Here is a 27,155-nt window from a genome sequence, read left to right on the forward strand (position 1 = left end):
TTACTTCTATCTCATACATATACACATATATAATATTGCAAGCTTTATATTTAAAATTTATAAATCATCTATAATTTGGATACTATATTGTAAGCTCAAGGGCAGACATGACTTTTCCTTTCTCCAACTTGTAAGAAAGTGCCTAGCAAACAACAGGTGCTTTGGAAAGGTTTGCTGAACTCAGAAAATTAAGCTTCATTAGGATATAGTACAAATAATTTGACAGTGATTGCCAGTGCCTGGATTAAATAAACTTATACCATTGGCCTTGTGAATATTAGCTACCTATTAACGGGCTCTTGAGAATTTTTTAAAGTATTAAACTTGGTTGCCTAACATCACCACCATATAACTTTAAGCAAACAGGCAACCAGTGTAAACACATTATTCAATACCACAGAATACCCAGAAATGTTTGAAAGGTGACAAGGAATCCATCTATCCTGCAAAAAAAAAAGGCAGAAAGCTGCTGAGTAACATCTGTAAACGTTGGAAACTACCATGTTCAGTCAAATACCTCACAAACAGGTCCGGATGTGCAAAAAAGTCTGCATACATTTCTAAAAGAGATCTTCTTTCAAGAATAAACGTTGGAAGAACTACCTGAAAAACATACACATTTGACCCTTGAAGATCAAATTTCTCTTCAGATAAACAGACTAAAAAAAAAAAAGAAAACAAAACAAAACACCACCTCATTCAAATCATGGTAACATCCACCACATATTGCCCAGGCATGCTCCAAAAACCAATTCTCAACCTGTCAGATTCAGAAATGACCATTAACCTGCCTAGCAGATCAAAAACAGAGAAAGAGTTTTGAATGTTCAAATGTCACTTCCTCTGTGAAACTTCCTTTTTCTCCCTAAGTATAGTAACAACAACAAACTACTCAACAAACTCACTCAGAGGAATCCTTTGATGCCTCCTATCTGCTGGACATTACATATACATTATTTTATTATTTGTATATTACATACATATTATCTTACAATAGCCCTATGATGAAGAAATTATTACAGTGAAGAAATATGAAGCTCAGCGTCCCACTATTAATTGTCCCATTATTAATGTGGAATTCAAACTGGATCTGAGTTTGGGGCGTGTGTGCACTTTCCTCTCTACTGCTGTTGCTCTATCATCATTAGACAAGTGTATAGGAAATACATGATGAGCACCTACAATCCAAGAATTAAGTTTTATTCACACTCGCGCTCTCACTACTATTTACACAGTAAGAAACTTTTAAATGAGCAATTAAAGGAATAAACAAAAAGAAGAAAACAGACTGGGAACCAACAAACTGTAATACGGGAAGACATGAGAAAGATGATTAACCAATTTAAAAAAGAGAAGAATTTCATTAGAGAATGGGAATGGAAGAAGAGTTTTTGAAATGAGTATCAGATTATCAATTATTCATTACGAAGTAGAACACCCCAGAGTAAGCAAAAATTTCTTAACATTTAGTAATAACTACATATCCACTATATTCAAGGTCCTGTGTTAAAAGCTATGGTGGAGGCTGGGCAGACTGGCTTGTGCCTATAATCCCTGCACTTTGGGAGGCTGAGGTGGGTGGATCACCCGAGGTCAGGAGTTCGAGACCAGCCTGGCCAACACAGTGAAACCCCGTCTCTACTAAAAATACAAAAATTACCTGAGTGTGGTGGCGCACACCCGTAGTCCCAGCTACTCGAGAGGCTGAGGCAGGAGAATCACTTGAACCCAGGAGGCAGAGGTTGCCGTGAGCCAAGATTGCACCACTATACTCCAGCCTGGGTGACAGAGCAAGACCCCATCTCTAAATAAATAAATAAATAAATAAATGCAAGCAATGGTGGAGACAAAGGTAAGTATGAGAGAATAACAAGAGCATTTAAATTGTAGGTGGAATGTGACAAGCATCATACAAGAATGCTCTAAGCACCTTGGAAGTTCAGTTCAAGGAAAGATCATGCTCTGTTTGGGGGAACAGAATGAGGGCAGAGCTGGGAAACAATTTATTGAGGTGGCACTAGAGAAAAGCCTTAAAGAAGAGTAAGGCTGTGATAAAAGAACAAGACATGGAGACGGGAGAAAAAAAAAAGACAAGGAAAGGATAGGAAGAGGGGTGTGACAGGGATTAATCAGTGAACCAGTGTGGCTGGACATATAATGAAAATATAAAGTGGGCTGATGAACACAAGCTTGGAAAGGGACACTAAGACTGTAACACTTAGAATCTCTATTATCAGACTCTCAGCATTTAAATTTTAGGTAAACATTTTTCTTCCACAGAACATGTAAATTCATAATCCAAATAGGGTTAGATTAGCAGGGAAGCTTATATACTGCCTTGGTACAACTTCTTACCACTTTAGATAACGCAGAATTATAAACCACAGAGTAAAAATGCTGAAGAAGAAAACACGGATAAATACCTTTAATGTATAAACAGCTCTTACAACTCAAGATGAAGATCACTACTCCAGTAGATAAATGGACAAAGGAACTGAACAGTCAAAAAACATTTTTAAAAAGTTTAATTTCACACGTAATTAAAAAAATAAATATTTTTTTCTTCTACTTAGGATTTTTCTAAGAACTCTTATTTAACAGATTTTCTGCAACGTTTGTAGTGCTATACTGATACATGCTATTAAGTCAAACTGCTGTAACAGTGATGAAGAGAGCTGGGTTTAGCTGTCTTCAACCTGGGTTCAAGAGCTTGTTTAGCCTCTTCTTAGCTGTGAGGAGGCCCTGAAAAATTAACTCAATTTCTCTAAGTACCTGAAAAGGAAGATAATTACATGCCCTGCTTATATGTTAGGGTTGTTTTATTTTAAAGACTGAGTGAGGTTAAATGGGATGTGACTGTGTAGTATTTTTAAAAACTACAAAGTATTTGGAAAACAAACTCTTTTTGGAAAGTATCTGAAGTGAGAAAACATTCTTATAAAAGACACAAATTTAAGGCATTATTGTAACAATACTTTGGAATGCATAAAAGGAACCAAGATTTCAGAATCTGTTGGCAATCACAGCCATTTGTGCCAATAAAAATTTCAAAAATGACTTATTTTAAACACATTCAGTAAAAAATAATTATGATAATATCATTTATAATATAACAAGCTTTTAGCAGCTATGGACTCAAATATGGTTTATTTGGCAGAGAAAATTATGTGAGGCAAGAATTACAAACTTGATTGTGGCAAATACATCTGGTTGCCTCTCCCCATCCATGCTTCACCCCCAAGAACTCTGATTCAGTTCAGGTTCAGCTGTGGGCTGCCATGGCCTTCTCTTCCACGTCTCAAGGGGTGAATGTGGATTCATTTAAACCAATCATTTAGCCTCCCCCTTGCCAGTGGCAGGTTTAGGCACGAGCATATGCCTGATACTGGCCAATGAGATTCAACAGGAAGCCTAATGAGCCACTCCTGGAAAACAACGTCCTTCCTAACAACAACAACAACAACAACAACAACAACAACAACAACAACAACAACAAAGCCAGCAGCTGTACAATCTAATGATTACTGAAGCAATTCCGGGGACAAACTCCTGCAAATGTTCTCCTACCTAGAACATTCCTAGTAAGTGTGTTGGGCTCCACAAATAAAAGTTGTCCTTGTGTTTCTGTTCTCACTTAGATTAGGGGTAAAAGGTTTTATTACAGACACTTACTTGAAGGTATTATGAATTAGTCTTTTTCTTAATGGCCCTCTAAATCCAAAACAAAAAGGAGTTCACTACTGACAAAGACTATAACACTGGAATTGATTTTGCCCTAACAAAAGTGAGAACTCTAAATTTAATCAACTCCCCAAAGCTCGGCAGAACAATAATCAATATGAAAGTTAATACAGTTCAAGCCTTCAAGACAAAGGCAGTAGTGGAAAGATTACAGGTTTTAAAATCATGGAGCAGATTAGAATCTCAGTCTGCCACTTAATATGACTTAACACGACTCAGCCACATTACTTAACTTCTGAGTTTTAGTTTCCTGATGAAATGAAGTTAATAACACCTACTCTGTGGTACTGTGGTGAGAATTAAGTGAAAGGAGGGGGTTTCTAGCACAGTGGCAGGAATATACAAAGGCACCCATACACCAGTCTCCTAATTCAAGCATGCATTCTGTTGAGAGCTCCAAGTTTAAATTCAAATTCAAATCCAGACTATGGTAATTTTGCATGACTCAATATGTGTCATTTTGCGTGCCTGTAGTCCCAGCTACCAAGGAGGCTGAGGCAGGAGAATAGCTTGAACCTGGGAGACAGAGGTCACAAATATGTCACAATTTTACATTTACTACCTCTTCCAATCCATACAATAACCCTCTGAAACAGGTTACTATGTGTCCAATTTGCATAGAGAACCCTGAAGTCCACAGAGGAAGAAACAGAAGAAGAAACTCACTGAAGACCGTGCGTAGTTTGCTAATATTAGAGGTAGGACGAAAACACAGATCCTCTGACCCTAAGATTAGAACTCTACCAAATCTTAATCCATACAACTCATACACACTGTTCTCTATGAAATTATCCTAGCTTGACTTATTTCATCATTTATAAAATTTTGTTTACTTATCTACATCTATATTAAATCACAAGACGACACAGGTATAAAAAGAAATTATGTCATTTTACTACATTTGCAGGCACACTCACCACGCAATCACTGAGAATCCATACATACCCATACAGACTTACAGCAAATTTGGTCTTACCTTAGTAAGATCCATTCCAAGTCTAACCTGTGACAAGAGATGCATGATAACGCTCTTGTGCTCCTCTACAGACCCTGCCTCCGCATCATCATCTCTGTCATCATGTGAATCAAAAAGGTCTAAAATAAAGCAGATCTTATTAGAATGGTGCTAAATTGGGCCAATCTGTCCTGATACTAGAATTACAATTTTGTTTGTTTGTTTGTTTGAGATGGAGTCTCATTCTTTCGCCCAGGCTGGAGTGCAATGGCACGATCTTGGCTCACTGTAAACCTCCATCTCCCAGGTTCAAGCGATTCTGCTGACTCAGCCTCCTTGGCAGCTGGGATTACAGGCACGCACCACCATGCCCAGCTAATTTTTTGTATTTTTTTAGTAGAGATGGGGTTTCACCATGTTGGTCAGGCTGGTCTTGAACTCCGGACCTCAAGTGATCTGCCCACCTCGGTCTCCCAAAGTGCTGGGATTACGGCATGAGCCACCACATCTGGCCACAAATATTTTTAAAGAAAAAAAAGTTAAATTATCAAAGGTCACTTACCAGCATCACTTGTTCCATTGGACAAGGAAGAATTAAGTGATTCTGTGGTATCTGGGCGTTTTAGACTATTTCCCGAGCTGCTGTGTGTCAGGACTGAGGCAGATCCAGAAGAACTATAAAAACATTAATTACCTTATTTAAGCTAAAGAAAGCAATTTAGAATCATAGTAAGCTAGACTCGTACAGTTAGCTGGTTACATGCATGCATATATATGCTTTAGAATTCTCTTGATGACAAGGTCTCTTGTCTTATCCTTTATGCACAGGATGTGCTCAACAAAGCCATGTTGATAGTCAAGACCTAGAAGTCATCAAAAATTAGTGAGATCTTTGCCTCTGCATTTAAGTTTAAAACTAGAGTTCCTTTTATGATTTTGTTACTGGGTATAAATCTAAATATGTCACAATTCTTGGCAACAATTCCAGAAACGGCAAGTCTCAGAAACATGTCCTGTCTTTATGTTTGAGATCCTTTAATAAAAGCCCACATTGGTATTATCACTCTTCCTAATCATTAAAAAACTGTACTTGAAATTATAAAATAAAAAAACATCTTATTTATGCAAGTAAATTTATGCTAACTGGCTTTTATGAGCCAGTTAACAGGTCTAAAGAAAGATTATTCTATTATTAATAGATTATCATACCTGTGATCATAATTTACCCATGGAAGTGTGTGTGTGTGTGCACGCACACATGTATATTTATATTTTTCTTAAGAGACAAGGTCTCCTTATGTTGCCCAGCATGGACTCGAACTCCTGGCCTCAAGTGATCCTCCCACCTCAGCCACCCAAGTCACTGGGTTTACAGGTGTGAGCCACCACACCCAGTTGGTATTTGTATATAAATAAACGAAAAATAAAAAAGGCACACAATTTACTTATTAAATGTAAAAATTGAAATCAAATTTCTTACACTTTAGATATTTATAAAACAGTACACGAGTCTTATTACAACTCTACACTTGCGAAAACATATTATGTATTCTAATCTAATCATAATTTGCCCTTGTTACTTCTTTTAATTTTTTTAAATTAATAAACTTTATTTTTAGAGCAGTTTTAGGTTCATGGCAAAACTGAACAGAAAATATAGACAGCACGCATACATTCCCTGTCTCCACACCTGCAAACCTCCCTCATGATCAACATCCCATACCAGAGAGGTATATTTCTTACAACCAATGAGCCTACATTGACACATCATTATCACTCAAAGTCTACAGTTTATATTAGGGTTCACTCTTGGAGTTGCCTGTTCTATCGGTTTTGATAAATATATGACAACATGTATCCACCATTGTATCATACAGAATAGTTTCACTGCTGTAAAAATCCTCTGGGCTCTGCCTGTATTAGAACACTAGAATATTAGGATATTCTAAAATTAGAATATATTATGTTATTCTAGTTTGCCCTGGTTACTTACCTATTTTTCAAAATTTCTTGAGTAACTAAGTATTACTTCTTTGATTATTTAGTAGTATATATCACAAGGTATTATAACTAATGTCCACCTCACCAGTTTTGAGAGGCAATGGAAAATATGTCTAAAAGATACAGGTAAGAAAAACCAAATGATCATTAAATGACAGAACTGGGGCCAGGCATGATGGCTCACGCCTGTAATTCCAACACTTTGGGAGGCCAAGGCAAGAGGATCACTTGAGCCCAGGAGTTTGAGTCTAGCCTGGGTAACATGGTGAGACCCCATCTCTACAAAAAATAAAAAATTAGGCTGGGCATGGTGGCTCAGGCTTGTAATCCCAGCACTTTGTAAAGCCAAGGTGGGCAGATCACTTGAGGTGAGGAGTTCAAGACCAGCCTGGTTAACATGGTGAAGCCCCATCTCTACTAAAAATACAAAAAGTTAGCCGAGCGTGGTGGCATGCGCCTGTAGTCCCAGCTACTTTGGAGACTGAGACATGAGAATCGTTTGAACCTGGGAGGTGGAGGTTGCAATAAGCCGACATCGCACCTCTGCACTCCAGCTCCAGTTTGGGCGACAGAGTGAGATTCTGTCTCAAAAAAAAAAAAAAAAAAAATTAGCTGGGCATGGTGGTGTGTGTCTGTGGTTCCAGCTACCGGGGCGGCTGAGGTGGGAGGATCACTTGAGCCCATGAGGTTGAGGCTATAGTGAGCTGTGTTCGTGCCACTGCACTCTAGCCTGAGTGATAGAGTGAGACCCTCTGTCTCAAAAAAAAAGCATGAAAGTTACCTTTAAAATGCTTTGTGCCTCTGTGATGTATCTCAAAATAGAGTCAATCTTTTAAATCAATTGACCTAAAAACCCCAAATCCTATAACATATGAATCTTATTTTAGATGTAATTTCAAAGGTCCTATTTATGCTGTTTTTTCTCCTTACCCATGATTAGAAACCATGTCTGAGCCAAGTGAAATACTTAGTAAGACTGTAAATTGAAAAAAAATGGGATAAATTTTCAGCCATTTCATAATTTACCTTGTTCAGAACAAATGATATAAAGAAAACAGTTAAAAACAACACCTATGTATACAGGAAAGTTTTATCTGCAATGGGCTAAGTTGTCTAGAATTTAGGCATAAAATCATAAAGTATGCAAAAACAATTTAAAGCTATGAATTATAATAACAATTTATCGAGTACCTTGTATGCACCATACACGGTATGTCTACATCTACATTACAACCCTAAGGAAAACACAATGACGCTCATAATACACAGACGCTCGGAGGTTCAATGACTGGTCTGAAGTCATACAGCTGGTGAGTAGTGGAGCCATTTCAAATACGTCTGGCTCCAAAGTACAAGTTCTTTCCAACATGTACTTTTATCTAATTTATAAATGTGTGAACTACAGTGCTCAGTGCCATAGTTACACAGAAGCTATCATTAGTATAGGTCTTTAGAAAAACAACAGTGAAAGGACTTAAGCTTTCAAGTTCTCTTCCTTCAGAAAGAGAAAAACAAAAAATAGTAAAAAGAAATTTGACCTCAGAGTTAGAAAATCAGCAGTAGCAGCTGATGACCAGCAGGTGTCACAAGCTCAAATAGCTACAGATGCCAGGCAGAGAATATGTGGATAGGACCAAGACATAAGATATATATGGAACTGGGGAGTCAGCATACCCAACCTGAAAGAATCTAAAGCCTTGTTAAAACAAAACAAAAAACAAGTCAACAGAACACTGTGCTGCCCAAATAAAACATCTGCAGTCCTTACTGGTTTGGGCTTCTAGATTAGAATATACAAACAAGGAAGAGTGAAATTGAGGGAGAAAAGGAACACAGAGTGGGTTAGTTGGACATAAAAACTTAACTCTGGACCCTTTCAAAGAGATGTTCATGAACTGTGTGTTTATTATGGGACAGGGTACTGGGAGAGCATAGAAGGAACCTTAACAGCAGGAATAGAAGAAGCCCATGAGCCTGTGCATGACTTTGCAGACCTGCCTATTACAGGTACAACAGGTGTTTTAAATGTTTCGATTTCATAGAAATTTTGGGAGAATCCCTTAAACTGGAGCCAGAGAGTGTCTATCAGTGATGTTACCAAGAGCTAACCACATATTATCAAGCTTTTACTGAATACAGTCATATGCTTTTAAAGGATGGATACATGAGTGATTTACTAGCAAGTGACATTCAGTTGCACTTTTTTAGAACAACAGCTAATGTATTGTCTTTAGGCCAGGTGCAGTGGCTCATGCCTGTGATCCCAGCACTTTGGGAGGCCGAGGCAGGCGGACAGCCTGAGGTCAGGAGTTCGACACCAGCCTGGCCAACATGGCAAAACCCCTCCTCTACTAAAAGTACAAAAATTAGCTGGGCATGGTGGTGGGCACCTGTAATCCCAGCTATTCAGGAGGCTGAGGCAGGAGAATTGCTTGAACCCAGGAGGTCGAGATTGCGCCACTGCACTCCAGCCTGGGCAACAAGAGCAAAACTCCGTCTCAAAAAAGGCTGGGCGCGGTGGCTCATGCCTGTAATCCCAGCACTTTGGGAGGCCGAGGCGGGCTGATCATGAGGTCAGGAGATCGAGACCATCCTGGCTAACACGGTGAAACCCTGTCTCTACTAAAAATACAAAAAACTAGCCAGGCGTGGTGGCGGGCACCTGTAGTCCCAGCTACTCGGGAGGCTGAGGCAGGAAAATGGCGTGAACCCGGGAGGCGGAGCTTGCAGTGAGCCAACATGGCGCCACTGCACTCCAGCCTGGGCGACAAAGACTGTGTCTCAAAAAAAAAAAAAAAAAAAAAAAAAGATGGTCTTTAATTCTCTTTTAAATAAAATAATGATTGAACCCTTCAAAAATTAATAATAATCTTTCATTTTCGAATTTTCTTCCAAATGCTTATTTTCTTTTAACCCCATTATTATAAAAACTTTTTTTCCAAAATTAAATTTCTATTGGCAAACTGCTAACAATGGTTTCTCAATAGTTTATGTTTTAACATTCAAAATAAAAAAAAGAAACCAATATGCTAAACTAAGCCCTTTCTGCTACACTGGCCTTCTTTAGTTGTAGATTTAAACCTCCCTTCCACGTCTTAACTATATATATTCACCTAGACCATATATATTTCACTTTTTCCCACATTCAACAGCTGAATTCGTCGTAAGACAAAAAACTTGATGAAGCAATACAGTCATTTTCCATATACATGCTAACATTTTGAGCAGTTATGATACAGTCATAATACAAATGCTGTATTTCTCAATTCGTGTGCATACTTAAGAGAGCTAGAGTCTTAACGCAACATTTCTTATTTAAAGAAAACAGCATTCAAGGTCTAAGGACTGGCTGAAGGTAATTGGCTTGCAAATTTACATTTAATTATTTCCAAATTTGTACTGTCTTAAAAAGCAAAAACCCTAGCTATAGTAACAGTACAAACCCCTGAGAAAGCAGAATTAGAAGTAATTCCCAACAAAAACTAAGCTATTAATACATCTACAACAAACACAAGTAAAATGAAAGTAAATCAGTAATTCTACTTCTTTTTTTTTTTTTTTTTTAAGACAGAGTCTCACTCTTGTCACCCAGGCTGGAGTGCAGCAGCCCAATCTCGGCTCACTGCAACCTACACCTCCTGTGTTCAAGAGATTCTCCCATCTTAGCCTCCCGAGTAGCTAGGACGACAGGCGTGTGCCACCACACTCGGCTAATTTTTGTATTTTTTTAGAGACAGGGTTTTACCATGTTGCCCAAGCTGGTCTCAAACTCTTGGGCTCAACTGATCCTCCCGCCTCAGCCTCCCAGATTGCTGAGATTAGGGGCATAAGCCACCACACCTGGCTCCCTAAACTGTTTTTGTTGTTGTTGTTTGTTTGGAAACAGAGTCTTGCTCTGTTGCCCAGGCTAGAGTGCAGTGGTGTGATCTCAGCTCACTGCAACCTCCGCCTCCCAGGTTCAAGTGATTCTCCTGCCTCAGCCTCCTGAGTAGCTGGAATTTATAGGCATGCACCACCATGCCTGGCTAATTTTTTTTTTTTTTTTTTTTTTGTATTTTTAGTAGAGATGGTTTCACCATGTTGGTCAGGCTGGTCTCGAACTCCTGACCTCGTGATCTGCCAGCCTCGGCCTCCCAAAGTGCTGGGATTACAGGCGTGAGCCACCACACTTGGCCTCCCTAAACGTTTTTAAATAAAATTAGTGCCTTAAAGCCAGTGCAGACAGACAGATTTGAGGTGGACTTCCATTTCCCTGTAAGTAGACTTGCAATAAAAAGCTTTTCTTTCCTCAAAAACCTGGGACTTAGTAATGGCTTCTAGCACATTGGGCAGCAAGCCCCTTTTGCTCCGTAACACTGTAGGAAATAAATTTCTGTTGTTTATAAGCTACCTAGATTACTGTATTTTGTTATGGCAGCTTAAAGGGACTAAGATACCATACCACGTATTCCATTAGATTATAAATGTCTGCCTATTCCCCCAAAAATTCCCTGTGGGCAGGGCCTGGATCTTTGTAACCTTGATATCAACCTAGCACAGTGCCTGGCTGATAGGTGTTGAATATTTCCACTCTAATTAAAAAAAGAAAAAAGTAATAGAAACCTCTTATTTGTATAATGCTTCATAGCTTATTCACTCTCATTGGACCCTCTCCTAATGTTGGTACTGTAGAAACGGCCAGGGTTCAACTAATAACACTGGCACATTACTATAGGTGATGCTATTTATTCCATTTGGATTAACTTAGGACTAAAATCAAAACTCTCACAGAACTGGCTTTGCTCAATAAGCCAACCAAAAACAAGTTGTCCATACAACTATTATACATCAATAAAAAAAATTCTATTAAAAAGGTTGCCCTTTTAATTTTCCCAAATAATAACTGATGAGGCAAGTCTGTCATTAACACTAGTCTCAAAATCAAATTAGATTTTTAAAAATCAGGAGAATCATTTAAATACATATTCTGTTCATCTACTCACTCTATTAAGCGCTTTGGGGATGAGCCACTTTGATGGAATTCATCAGCATCATAAAATTCATCTTCACTGCTGGAGTAAGAGAACTCTGGGACTGTATTTGGAGACAAGTTCACGTGGCTTGGAGAAGTGAGACTGCTACTCGGTGGTGAATGGCCACTGCCTAGGAAGTTAAAAGGGTTTTAGAGAAAAATATTGGTGAAAGAGAAGAAATTAGGGAGATGGAGTCAAAGCAGACTTTTCTAAAATCAAAAAAGAGTTTGGTTAAGTTTGTAAAAGTCGCTACACTATTTATAAAGAAAATCAACATTTAAACTCCACACAGAAAATGGCAAATCATGATATAAAATGAGGACACAGCCTTTTAAATAAATGAAACAAAAAGCTATGTCCTCATTCTATAATTAAAGATTATCATTAATACTAGGAAGGGGGCCCTTTTGATTATATGAGTTGTGGAGTTGCAAGTCCAACAACAGATATGATTACCAATGGGATGCCGGGACTCTTATTTTACACTGCAGATCCAGATATCTAAAAATGCAGCAGTGAGCCACTGGGAATGCAAAATGGAAAGAATATTAAGACCACATAAACATTAAAATATTGCAGGATATCACATTCCTATCATTCAATATTTTTTGGCAATCACATGGAAAATACACACACCATCCAAATTCCTCTCCTCTTTTCCACCTAAGTCAGGGGCTCAGAGGTGGAGATAAAAATAGAGGACTACGATGAGAAGAATGCAGAAAATGAAAAGATTCAGAAGAACATTTTTCTATTCCTAAACAGTCTAACTAAAGAAATGGAAATTAATGAAGACCCAGAGAAAGAAGCCTGCCATCTAATCTCTGAGATGATCATCTGGTACCTTATCTAGTAGTAAAGCAAGAACAAAAAAGTATCAAACCAATAGACAAATGGAGTATTAAGATCAATTTAACTTACTGAGCATTTAAGGGCTGTCAGTCAGGCAATTTATACTAATCTACAGATGTCTGGTGAAGACTAAAGTTTATTAAGACACTGATGGCAATCTGAAAGCCAGGGCCACAGTTCTGGAAGAAATTGAAGACAGCAATAAAAGTGAATCCAGGCTAGGCACAATGGCTCATGCCTATAATTCCAGCACTTTGGGAGGACCAGTTGGGAGGACTGCTTGAGGCCAGGAGTTCAAGACCAGCCTGTGCAACAAAGTGAGAGCCCCATCTCTTAAAAAAATAGATAAATAAATTAGCTGGGCATGGTGGCATGTGCCTGTGGTCTCAGCTACACGACAGGCTGGGGCAGGATCACTTGATCTGAGGAGGTCGAGGCTGCAGTGAGTTGTGTTTGTGCCACTGCATTCCAGCCTGAGTAAACAGAGTGAGAACTTGTCTCAAAAAAAGAATCCAGAGTCACTTACGGATTTTTTGCCCATTCCTACATGTATGGTTCAATAGTTGTGAAAAAAAGCACATCAGTTTGCCACATTTAGTCATCATATTCACAAAGGTATTTTAAAAAGATAACACAAAAAGTTTAACCCCTAAAAGGTAATGCTTATTTTGGAAATTCCAAAGGTAGCTCACCTTATTAGTAAATAACTTCATATTCTTTTTATTACCCAACAGAAAAAGTAAGAGAGAAAAGCAGCTTTTTCTTACTGGAATCAAAAAAAATTGATCAAGAATTGCAAATGATTAAGTAGCATGCAAATATTCCAGGTGATCACACAAGTGAAACTGTATCTTGCAAACAAAAGATCTGAGATTTACTTAGGAGAGCAAACATTTTCTCTTATTCCTTTATTTCTTTTTTGTATTAACAAGAGAAGTAAGGGAAAGAAAAGTGGAGAAAATGAAGTTAGGATGAAAAATCAAATAAGATATAAATCACAGGAATTTAATTTTAAATTTTTCTTTAAATCTACTCTAAAGTGTTAGATTTTTGAAATACCTTCAACTGAAATAGTTTTCAGAAGATTATCTTCTGGAAGTAATTTTTACAAAAATTAATATACATAAGAAGAGCTTCTCACTTTCTCAAAGTCTGTTGCTAGTTTTACGTATTTCCAAACAGAAAAATTTTGGAATTTTGGTTGTTTCAAAATTCCAACATAAAAATACGAACAACAACAAACAGGTACTATTTTTTAAATGAAGAAGAGGTGACACAGCTCAGGAAATACAGAAGTCAGCCAAAATATTTCAATTTCATTATTCAAATTGCTTATCAGCCTTTTCCCAAGAGCTTCAAGTAAGAGAGCTATTTTTTTTCTTTCAAAATTCAAAGGCAACTGCCCATGCTGTTAAATAGTAAAGATCAAAGTACTAGCATCAGTACTTTTACTAATTCGAATTTTTTAAATCACAGGGTAATTATTCATCATTACACAGGAAAAATCCTACCCGGGAAAAAAATCTGAGGATGAACAAAAGGGGCTGATCTCCCACTTCTTCAAGAGTGGTTTTGGTTTTGGTTTCCAGGTTTAACAGTGTGAAAAGTGCTAGATGCTTCCTTGAGTTTGGTTCTACAAGTTATTCAACATATATTTAATTAATTTTAAAACAAGATAAATCTAGTATCTAACACTGATAGTATCCCTGTAAAACAGAGAAAAAATAAAGACCCTAAGCCTAAACGAATTAAGAAAATGCAGGCTGGGCGCGGTGGCTCACACCTGTAATCCCAGCACTTTGGGAGGTGGAGGTGGACAGATCACCTGAGGTCAGAAGCTCGAGACCAGCCTGGCCAACATAGTGAAATGCCGTCTCTACTAAAAATACAAAAATTAGTGGGGCGTGGTGGCGCACATCTTTAATCCCAGCTACTCAGGAGGCTGAGGCAGGAGAATCACCTCAACCCAGGAAGTGGAGGGTGCAGTGAGTCGAGACAGTGCCACTGGACTCCAGCCTGGGCAACAGAGTGAGACTCCATCTCAAAAACAAAAAACAAAACGTTTAAACAAACAAAAAGAAAATGCAAATTAAAATGAAGTATCTTTTTTCTAACTATAAAACTGGCAAAAAGGTGAAAGATTGATAAATGTTTTCTAAAAAAATATACATATGCCAAAGGTGCTGTACAAGGATATCACTGAAGTATTGCTTATAGCGGAAGAACACTGGAAAAAACTTAAATGTCCATCAGTGGAAAAAACAAGCAATACCTGCCCAGGCAGCTGTAAAAAGAATGCTGTCGACCTAATTTTACAAACATGGAAAGTGCTCTAAGTGTTCTCTGTTAAAGGAAAAACGCAAGTCACAGAAACACATAACCTAAGTTAGGTTTAAACAAAAACAATAAAAATACACGACATAAGTGTATATGCACATGTATGCAAATTACTGGGGGGAGAGTAAAGAGGACTTGTAGTTTTTATTCTGTGCACTTCTGTGTCAGCTTCATAATAAGAAAGTATGCAAGTCTAGCTGGAGTCAATTTTTCAAAAAGTCAACATAGATCACCAAATAAATGTTAAGGTAACAAACAAACAAAACTCTGTAATATTTTATTTTATTTAAATTATTCCAGGCATGGTGCCTCATGCCTGTATAATCCCAGCACACTGGGAGGCTGAGGCAGGAAGACTGCTTGAGCCCAAGAGTTTGAGACCAGCCTGAGCAACATAGGGAGACTCCTCTCTACAAAAATTAAAAATCAGCCAAGTGTGGTGTGTGTGCCTGTGGTCCCAGCTACCTGGGAGCCTGAGGCCTGGGAGGTCAAAACTACAGTGAGCCCTGATCGTACCACTGCACTCCAGCCTGAATGACAGAGTGAGACCCTGTCTCAAAAATAAAAATTTTAAAAATTTAAAAATAAATAATACTTACTAAAGCTTCTCTTTCAAACACAAAGCTAACCACTTCATGTATGGAACTATAATGTTAAAACTAACATATCTCCAACAGAAAATATACAACATATTTCTTCAACTTTCCCCCTCCTCATCAGAGGTCACAAACAAACCTCAAATGTTAATAGAGTTATGAGACATAAAGAAATTATGCAAATCTGTACCTGTACTATTTGGTGTAGGAGTCTGATGATGTCCCAAGGTAGCCAACACAGGTCCAACTGGTAGGGAAGATGGACGCTGCTCTGACTTACACAACTGAACAGGTTCTAGGAGATTTGAACGTATAAAATAAGGTACAGAAACAGCCAAACACACATTCTATTGACTGTAATTGTCTGGGATTCAAAATCCTAAAGGCCAGTAATTTTTGAAACTTTATTTCATTAAGTCTAGTTCCATGCTACTCCTTCCTTTTGACTTCCTAGCCTCTTAAACTCAATGATGATAGGCTACAGAGTACTAAGATACCAGGCAGGATATCAAAAAACCAGCCACAGTAGGCCAATACTGCAGTATAACTATGCTGTAAAACCAACAAATGCTTCTGATGATAATGTGTTTCTAAGCCTCAAACCACAAAAAATCTGAAGTGGAGTACAGTACCTGTTCCTCTTTAGCCCCAAGAGGTAGTTTAAGCTAATTCACTTAAGAAGTAAAAACTCACAAAAGGATTTCACATACTTACTAGTACTTTTAAAAAGAGTTTTCCCTTTTACAGTACAATTTCTGACTTCACTATGTCATCGAGAACATAGAAATGTTGGATATAACAAAAGGGCAAAAGGAATCAGGCAGTGTAGCTAGGTATTGGCCCTGAGCCCTTCTTTGCCAGTTTTTTAAAAATTGCATGTATTGCTTTTTACAAAAAAAAAAAAAAAAAAAAAAAACCCAGATGTCATGTGATCAGTAGGCATCATAAATTTCCCTCTTCACTTTCTCATTATCTTAAAATCTACCATGAACATACCATTTGTATTGTTCAGAGCTACACAGAATACCCCAAAACAGAACATCCCTGGATTATCCAGAATAAGGTATAGTAATTTTTCCTCGCTAGCCATGAATTCTGAGTCATAGAATCCTGTTCTACCAGTGAATCCAAATCGTAGTAACCAAGTTTGTTTCTATCTCACTTTGAATAACAAAACCACTTTCATCACACTTCAGTAAAGCCCCAATATCAAAACATTATCATCTTTTTTCAGTTCACTTTCGGCTGTATTATTTTTTGAGTCCTTTTATTTGTTAAAAACAAGGAAAACCAAAAATAAACAGTAATAGCTAAGACTGCTATGACAGCCACACAAATTATTTTTTTCTCATCAATGAATCTAAGAAACATTTTCCCAAATTACCTGGAGGTAACACAGTCTGGGAAGGCATTGTGCTGATCACAGGTTCCAAAGGACTAGGTTGATATATTGCATCTACGGGATTAATAGTACTCTAAAATAAAGAAACACAATATAGCTATTTTTAATTAAATGCTCTTCTCATGTTACCCTCCCAAATGCCCACATTTATGACTGCAAAATCCTGAGGGTAGCTATATAGATATGTTGATCAAAATGAAAAAAGGAAATGAAACACCTTTTCTATACAGAAGTGTAAGAGTTGCTTAAAACATAGTAAGGAAAGAAAATGAATGAATCTCTGTCACAGAGGAAGGTAAAGCTAAATGGAAAAACTGAGGAGTTATAAAATGGTGTGGGGAGATTTCAGGAAGTCAAAACCACCTCTCAATTCAATTCGGTGCTTCTCAATTTCTTAATTCACCACAAATATTGTTTCCCTGTTTTTTTCACTTTTGGTGAGTTACACCAAATGTCCAACTAATGTACCTGCACCACTAGGATCTCATCTTTCCATCCCATACTGCTGCTATCACACAGTACAGTCACTCCTCAGGTATCCAGGGGGACTGGTTCCAAGCACCCCCCGAGGATGCCAAAATCCACAGACACTCAAGTCCCTGATAAAATATCATGTAGTATTTGCATACAACCTACACATACGCTCCCATATAAGTTAAATCATCTCTAAATTACTTATGACACCTAATATTATGTAAACATTATATAAATCACCATTATACTGTATTGTTTAGGAAATCATGACAAGGAAAACAGTATATACATATTCAGTAAAGAGGTACTTTTTTTTTCCTCAAATATTTTTAATCCATGGTTGGTTGAATCCACAGATGCAGAAGGCTGACTGTGTGTCTAGTTTTATGGTCACTAAAGAGAAAGAGATGCATCTTCTAATTGGGGTGTGTAGAGAAGAGGGCTTGCTTTCTGAGGATTCAGAAGAGAGGGAGAAAAATTCAGACATGTAGTTAATTTTAGAGGGGAGAAAAGTCTAGGATTCTCTGATTCTAAGTCAAGAAATTATTCTGACAGCATAAAGGCATTTTAAAAAGAAAACTCCATAGGGCAGCAGGGGGGTGCGAGTGTGTACATGTTAAACCAAAGTCTTTGCCACAGCAAAGTTTACATTTACCATTTAGAAGACTAAACTGGGCAAACCCAAGAAATAAAAATGTAAGTTCTTTACCTTTAATTGATCTGGAAAACTGAACTTCACATATATATTAAGTAGTGCTTATAACAGAAGATACTAAAACAGAAATATAAGGGAAATACTTTGCCAATAAATAAGCCCAAAAAAGCAGTTGTAAAAACTTAAAATCACCTAATAATAGAAACTGAGGTAATGGTAAAGTTTTTGTAGCATTCTCACGTAATATCTAAGTTAAAAATTTTTTTCCAGGCCATGTGAAAAACAAACAAACATACACTGTGTTCAGGACTGTTAAAGAAAATTTAAAACCAAAAAAACCCAGCCCTCTTTCTGCATGAATATCTAAAACTCATTAAATAAGGTCTTTTCAATCAAGTGACTTGAACACAGGAATTCTGATTCTTGTCACTAAAATAGTTTATCTGCCATAAATACTTTAACTGAAAAATGAAGGACACTTAGAGAAAACACCCCCAAAACAATCAGTAATAATTAAAAAAAAAAAACAACTAAGAAACTGAAGTGGGGAATGTTTTGAAGCACTGAGAAAAGCAAAGAAACAGAGACTTGGAGTTTTTAATAGCTTAGAATCTTTAAGTCTCTTATCCTCTATGGGCCTCAGTTTCCTGGTCTGCAAAATAAAAAGTCTGTATTTACATGGGTGCTAAGGGTTTTCTGGTTATTACTTTGATTCTATTTTCAGATACTAGACCAAGCCATAATAACTAAACAAGTATCTCAACAAACATGGAGTTGTTCTTAAAATAAATTCCTTGTTTACACAGCGCTTTTCTCGAAAATAACTCCAAATGCTTTACAAAGACAAAATTCCACCATTAACGCTTTGATATATAGCAGTGAGAATATGTCACACCTCCTTACCCCTCCCACTGAAGGGAATAAGAAATAAAATAACTTTGGAACAAGGGACCAGAATTCTCTTTTGGATGTAATCTTTTATTTTCCAGATGAAACGTTCTTACAATTAGGCTGGTCAACCAAAGAAAACACTTAAAAACTTTGTGCACTGTTAAACAGAAATTATGAGAGGCCACTGTTTTGGATTGAGCTCTTGTACTAGGGCCCAACAGATTAGACCAAACCAAAATGGAGTCACTCTTGTTAAATGTCGTATCATTAAACTCTAAGGAAGCAAGTGGATCCCAAAATAGACCAGGTTTTTTTTTTTTTTCCTGAAAATAGGAGATTCCAGTCTACCCGAATCAGTGTAATACGGAAATGCTCGCTGTTTTAACCCTTAAAAGAAAAGTAATCTGATGTTAACCAATCAGCATTTTTTCCTGTTACAGTTCTCACCTTACAAAACCCACTGCTTTGCCACTGCCCAGTGAGACCTCTCATTCTATTTTGTAGAATGGAGGCTGATCCGATTCATGCATCTTGAATAAAAGCCAATTAGATCTATGATTAAATTTGTTGTAATTTTGTCTTTTGACAACATGTATATTAAAAGTACTCAATCTTTTTGTTATTGTTGTTGTTTTTGATAGAAAAAATAACTATGCTACACTTATCCACAGTCCTTGGTCAGCCAACTTCAGGCTAAAATATGTCACATTACATTCTACAACTTGCTTTAAAAATAAATGCGCAGAACTTGAGAAGCAAAAATACTACTACTCAGCCCTAATCTGTTTTGACATTAATGAAACCCACGTAATACAATGTATTGCACATACACATACATGTACATATAGCTAACATTTATTGAATACTATGTGCTTGTTCTGTACCTTACAACAAACTTCTAAGATAGAACATTTCAGCTTTCTTTACAGGAAAAGAAATTAAGACTCAGAAAGGTTAAGTAATTTGCCAAGGTCACAGGTAGTGAGTGGCAGGGCTATTTTATTTGAACCCAAGCAACCTGCCTCTAAGGCCTATTCCATGAATAGTTCCTCTATTTTTTCAAAATAAAAATTCTTAAGGAAAATATGCTCTAGTCCCTGGGCAAATGATTCAAAGATATTTTTCTATTAGGTTAAATTTTCTATGAGTATAAACTTTCTAGATGTTTTTCATTGCAAATGATCAAGTGTTTTTGGTATGTTTTATAAAATCCTGCCTGTTTTATTTAACATAATATAACTAATCTGGCTTTGAGGGAAAAGAGATAAAAATAACAGCCAACATGGTTTTCCTTTGGAGTCTTTGGAGACCATAAAATGCTAGACAATACATACAGTCCTTTCCTATGAGGCTAACAATCTTCGATAGTATCTCATGAAGAGATATTATTTCAGTTTGTATTACATTTATATCATACAATTGTATTATATCACCATGGATCATACTTTGAACTGACAAAAATTCTGATATATTTAATTCAAATTCCAAACATGCTTATTTTACTTCTTTCTTAAGAAATACGCAAACACAGATTTAACTTAAAAAAATTTTTTAAACCAAATATAAAGATAACATGCTCATCCTTTCAAGTACAATCAGGAGATGTTTTTGAAAATTTACAGAATGTTTTTCCAGATCTCAGACAAGCTGGCATTTGTAAAGTCTAGGACAAACAAAAAAGCTGCCTCCTGCTTCAGGAATACAGACTAAGGTCACTCAGTTACCATAAAACTAGGGTAAGCACAAACCACAAACCTTCAAACTCTTTTATTTCCATCTGGGAAATACTAACAATACAATTTTCTTCTTTCTTTTTGGAGGGGAAGTTGAATATAAAGGAAAGGTAAAAAGATAAGAGAGAGGAAAGAGTGAGAAGATGGTTATAAGAGAAAGAATTCATGTTGTAAATTGTTCCAACAAAAATGCAGTACATACCACATTAACAATGATGGTTAACACATACACAAAAACTAAAAATAAAAGATAAAATAATAGGAACCTATAAATATATTCAAATAGATTAAGGTGTGTTTCAATATTGTACTCCCCCACCCCCACTTTCATCTGAGAAAAATAGAAATTAGACAAGAAATGTGGCACTGAGTTATGCATTATTTAATTGTAAAAGCTGAGTATTCACACCATGATTAACCCTTCAAGTTAATACATGCAAAGTGATTCAATCTGAACTCACACTTGGAAAAATTTTAAGATTGTCACTTCCCCTGCAAATGATTGCTGAAAGAAGGGAGCTTAAAGGAAACTGCAAGAGTCAACAACAAAAAGCAGTGAATAGTTGGCATTGAAAAATGAGTAGTAATTCAGGCTTCTCCTGATATGACTGGTTATAATGCTCTGCAGAAGTAAAGGGAAACAAAAACATTACATTAAACTTACTATCATTCCATCTGCGTGCTTCTCCGCATTACTCTGGTCCTTAAGGAAAAATGTTAAAAATGTTAACTTCATTCTTACATGTAAGTAACTCCTTGTGTATTTCTCCTACAAGAAAGCTTATTTACTAGGTAAGTAATAATGTTAGAACATGATTTATCTGCCTCCACTAAGATTTTAATTCCATGTGTACATTCTTAGCCAAACACAATTCTAACTCTGGCTACACAACAATCAACACCAACAGCATGGCAATTATTTTTCTATATAGGGATTTAACTAAGTTCATCGTGGAAATATCCTGTAGAACTGTAGTCACGTTCAAAATTCCAGGCAAAAGTGATCTCTACATGGATGAACCTTTGAAAACATGATGTTAAGTGAAAGAAGCTAGTCACAAAAGACCACATATTGTAAGATTCAACTTACATGAAGAGTCAAGAATAGACAAATCTAGAGAGAGAAAGTAGATTAATAGTTGCCAAGGGCTGGATGGGGTGAAGGGTAGGAGGCTGTTGGAAGAGAAAGGGAGGCACTGACGCTCCTCAACTTACAATGGAGTTTACCTCCCAATAAACCCATCTTAAGTTGAAAATATTGTTAAGTCAAAGATGCATTTAATTCATCTAACCTACCAAACAGCATAGCTTATCCTAACCTACCTTAAACGTGTTGTAGAACACTTACATTAGCCTACAGTTGGGCAAAAACCATCTCGCAACACAGTACACAGTGCAGAGTTTCAGCTGGCTACCCTTGTGATCGCGTGGCAAACTGGCAGCTGTGGCTTGCTGCCACTGCCCAGTATAGTGAGAGAAGATCATATAGCATTACCAGTAGCCTGGGAAAAAACCAAAACTCAAAATTCAAAGTACAGTTTCTATTGAATGCATATTACTTTTCTGCCATCATGAAGTCAAAGAATCCTAAGTAAAACCATTGTTAAGTCAGGGACCATCTATATAGAAAATCTATATAGAAAATGTTTGCTTAATAGGTATAGGGTTTCTTTTTGCGGTGATAAAAGTATGCTAAAATTAGATTATGGTGATGGCTGTACAATTTTGTAAATATAACAAAAACCATTGAAATAAACCATTTGTTTATTTATCTCTTTATTGGCCGTCTACCCTAGAGTACAATCTTGGTGAGGACTTTGCTCATCTTAGCACTTGTATTAATCTGCTTGGGCTGCCATAACAAAATACCATAGACTAGGTGGCTTAAAGAACATCCATGACTTTGAAGACTTGGTGCAAAAAGAGAAAGAGTCATGCCTGTAATGCCAGCATTTTGGAAGGCCGAGGATGGAGAATCACTTGAAGCCAAGAGTTTGAGACCAGTCTGAGCAACAAAGCGAGACCCTGTCTCTACAAAAAATTTAAAAATTAGTCAGGCACAGTGGTGAGTACCTGTAGTCCCAGCTACTCAGGTGGCTGAGGCAGGAGGATTGCTTGAACCCAGGAGTTTGAGGTTGCAGTGAGTTATTTATGACTGTGACACTGCACTCCAGTCTGAGTGACAGAGCAAGACACTATCTCTTAAAAAATGAGAGAGAGAGTAAGAAAGAAGAGAGAGGGAGAATATGAACTATCTCATTAGTAAATTTTTATACTGATTACATGTTGAAATAATATTTTTGGTACACTGGGTTACTAACATACATTATTAAAATTAATCTCACTTGTTTCTTTTTACCTTTCGAAATGTTATAAGAAAATTTTAAAATACATTTATAGCTCTCATATTTTTATTGTATAGCACTGGTCTAGACTTAGGATAGTCAACAGGAACTGACAAAATTAAAGCCTCAAATTCCAAGTAATCAACAGTATTTATTTGCATCTATTTTATGCAAGACTATAAAAACTACATAAATCAAATTGATCTGTGTCTACCTTGAAAAATGTTAACAGTCTCTATCTTTGCCTGTAAGAATAACCATTTAAAGTGCCTGATTTTAATTGTATTGAAATACTGTTTTACCGCATGATTTAACTGGTGAAAATCAACCAGAGTTTAAGTTTGTAGCAACTATACCTCAAAACCAAAGCATGTCTAGCATAGCCTTTTTCCCAATTTCAGTGATAATTAAACAATGCAAAAATAGTGTTCTAGTAAATCACAGTCAACCCCCTGGCACATGCCATTCTGACAGGCATTCTGAGTTGTGGTATGTGGTCACATCACCTGACTGTGATACTGGTTAAGTCTCCACCTGCAGGGGCCTCCTAGCTTATCTTCACTCTGTCCTGCCCTAATCCCCTTCTCTCCCCTTACTCCCCAGCTCCACTGCAGTCTCCCAGGAGAAGAACATCAGCTGTCTCCACCAAGGGTAAGGGGAAGGATGTCTTCTGAGATAACAAAGCCCACTTGAAAATTCCACTAACCGGGTGGTCTCAAAACTTTGTTGCACATTAAAACCACCCAGGGGGTTTAAAATAATCCCAATACCCAGGTGATACCCCACACAACAGAATTATAACACAATGGCTAGGGATGGGAGCCAGGAATCAGAACTGATTTCCAAATGACTCCAATATGCAGTAAAGTTTAGGAACCAATACACTAATCATTTAGGCAGGAGAGAATCTACTGGGAATAGGAATTCAAATCAAAGAATCAAAACTGGAAGGAGCTTAAAATTAAAATTTTTACTTACAGCATGCCGCCTCTAAGAAGCTGATACTAATCAGCCCCAAACAAGAAAGGTATCAAATTAGCTATCTTCTCATATCACTGTGGGGTCTCAAATGGCATTATCTCCCTCAAAGTAGTTGATTCTGGTATTTTATTAACCTGCCAGTGAATAAGAGTCTGCCAAAGTGGATATAACAATTTATATTTCCATCAGTACTCAATGGAAGTTCTCCAACTTTTACCAGATGTGTTACTGTCACTTTAAAATTTGCATCTTTTTTTAAAATTTAATAAACACTTATTTAGAGCTTATTACATGCCAGCTACCAAGAGCATCACAAATAATCATTTAGTCTCACAGCATCAGTAAGAGACAGACATTACTATTATCCCTCTTGTATATGGAATATAAACCAAAGCACAGAAAGGATAAATAAACTTGCTCCAGTGGTGGGGCTTGGATTCAAACTCAGTCTGGGGGCCATAATCCATGCTCTTTAAGACTATGCAAAGTTGACTGTTATTATTTTAAAATCTTTTATCTTAATCATAGATTAACTGATTAAATTTACCTAAAGATTAGTTTATAGGGATGGTCATCACAGCACATCAGAGAGGTGGCTAAGTAAAAAAAATCATACATATAGTGAAAATACTAAACCATGCAACCATTAAAAGTAATGCATTAGAAAAATCACTCAGTAATTCAGTTATTTATCAGGCACCTCCTATATGGTAAGCAACTGTAGGCACTGAGGATACAATGGGGTTATGGACTGAATGTTTGTGTCCCTCCCCAAATTCCTGTGTTGAAGCCCTAACCCCAAAGTGGCTATATTTGGAGATGAGACCTCTACAGAAGTAACTAAGGTTAAATGGGATCATAAGGGTGGGGCCCTGATTCAATAAGATTAGTGTCCTTGTAAGAAGAGAAACCAAACAGCTTGCTATCTCACACGTGCACGCTCCCTCTCTCTGTGCATACTCACCAAGGAAAGACTATGTGAAGACATGGCTATCTACAGGCCAAGAGAAGGACCCTCATCAGAAACTGAACAGGCCAGAATGTTGATCTTGGACTTCTGGCTTCCAGAACAGTGAGAAAATAAACTTCTGTTCTTTAAGCCACCCAGTCTATGGTATTTTGTTATGGCAGCCCATGCAGACTAATACAAGTGGTAAGACGAGCAAATTCCTCACCAAGATTGTACTCTAGGGTAGACAGTCAATAAAGAGATAAACAAACAAATATATCGTGTAAACTTGACTAGTGATACAAGGCCACGAAGAAAAAGAAACCAGTGGGAGGTATAGGCTATTTTAGATACAGGAGTCAGGAAAAGTCTTTCCAAAGATGTTCCTTATGGCAGAAATATGAATAAAGTGAGAGAGTGAGCCTAGTGGAAATCTGTGGTAAATGCCCTCCACGTGGAGGGAACAGCAAGTAAAAATCCCTAAAGCCGGGGGCGGGGGTGGAGGGGGGAAGCTTGTCTTGCCTGAGAAAAAGAAATGAGCCAATGTTACTGGAATGGTGTGACCAAGCAAGGGTAGGAGACAGGTAAGAGGGCAGTGAACGTAAGTAATTTCTATTTCATTCCAAATGAGATGGAAAACATCAGGGGTATTTGAGCAGGCAAGTGACACGGTCTCATTTACATTTAAATTAAGTTTAAAGATACAGAGTCCATATACAGTACAAATATAATTGAGGATTGTATTTGTACATAAGAAGACTTAACAACAATAAAACTTCCTTCTGGAATAAATAAAAGGCCAAATTTCATTTACGTGATCCAAGTTATCCATTGCGAAGAACCCTAAAACGTAGTTTTATTAAGCTGGGCTAACACAGACAGGTAGCAAGTACAAATTACACTAAAAATGTTCTCGATGAGTGGCTAAACAGTGAGCTACTGAAATAGGCCAGGCTGACCTACTGTACAACTATCTAAAGTCCTGAATGATTTTCAGAGATCACCCAAACTGGCTTAAACACTGTATCAGCTCCTCTGCTTCCCTAATCTTCAATAGAAGGCAGTATGTATTCCCTAAAATACCTAGTCACTCAAACAGGGCATGGTGTAGTTTACTGGTTATCTGTAGGTAAGCTTTTGGATAACTATAGGTGCTTCTACTCACCTATGTAATTCCAGAGCCAAGAAAAACTAAAATAAAAACTTTATCTCTTTTGTGCCTCCAATCCTATCTTTCCTTCTGCTTGGCTTTGGAATATACTATGATCTACAACAGGAAATGAAAAATTTAGACACATACATAGGAAATCTAGATATCACTAACATCTAGAAACAGAACATAAGCCCTAAGTTCTGACACTTTAAGTATAATATATTGGGCTGGGTTTGGTAGCTCACGCCTGTAATCCCAGCACTTTGGGAGGCCAGGAGTTCAGACCAGCCTGGGTAACATGGTGAAACCCCCATCTCTACTAAAAATATAAGAATTAGCCAGGCGTGATGGTGCATGCCTGTAACCTCGCTATTTAGGAGGCTGAGGCACGAGAATCAGTTGCACCCAGGAGGCAGAGGTTGCAGTGAGCTGAGATTGTGCCACTGCACTCCAGCCTGGGCAACAGAGCGAGACTGTCTCAAAAAATAAAAAATATATTTTAAATTAGGCCTCAAAAGAAAATGACATTGCCCCATTTAATTTATAAGCTAAATATCCCTACTATCCAAATGCAAATGGATTGTCCTATGCTATTGTGTCATTAACAACAGTAGGTTAAAAGTCTCTATGATTTGGCAAACAAACATATGCAACTGAAGAAGTAAAAGAGATGAGTAATTATAAACTCATTCAAACAACATTTCTCAACTGGGCTGTGGAGCTGGTCACCCACCCCTTGCTAGCCACTTGCTGGAAATAAAGGGGTGTAGTGAGGTAGAAATAGTTTTAAAAATTCCTATTCTCAAACAATAATATTCTTATTTCAGAAACTCTCAGGCAATAAAATATATATTTAGGTTGAATACACCAAAATTTTTCAGAAAAAGAGACAACATATATGAAATTTTTAACCCACAATAATTCAAAATATATTTTGTTTCATGAATAAGGAAGAATAAAATCCACTAACGTAGTTCACTACCAGAAAAAAATCCGTAAAAATTTAAAAAATATATCTCCATTATATTCTTCATTATGGACAATAACTGTCAGAACTTACTTCTCTATTTTCTAAGAA

General features: G+C 37.2%; 1 protein-coding gene across 30 annotated transcripts in view; it reads right to left on the bottom strand.

Moving 5' to 3' along the window:
• Positions 1–27,155, bottom strand: part of OSBPL9 (oxysterol binding protein like 9) — a 275,611-nt gene that overhangs the window by 10,952 nt on the left and 237,504 nt on the right. For 16 of the 30 annotated variants that reach the window (NM_001280144.1, XM_063795728.1, XM_063795526.1 and 13 more), the window contains 7 exon segments: positions 518–603; positions 4,718–4,836; positions 5,259–5,371; positions 11,680–11,839; positions 15,685–15,789; positions 16,879–16,969; positions 21,314–21,352. In NM_001280144.1, the coding sequence (NP_001267073.1) occupies positions 518–603; positions 4,718–4,836; positions 5,259–5,371; positions 11,680–11,839; positions 15,685–15,789; positions 16,879–16,969; positions 21,314–21,352 (713 nt within the window). 30 annotated transcript variants of the gene reach the window in all.

This window comes from Pan troglodytes, chromosome 1 (genome assembly GCF_028858775.2).
Source record: "Pan troglodytes isolate AG18354 chromosome 1, NHGRI_mPanTro3-v2.0_pri, whole genome shotgun sequence".
NCBI classification, from domain to species: Eukaryota; Metazoa; Chordata; class Mammalia; order Primates; family Hominidae; genus Pan; species Pan troglodytes.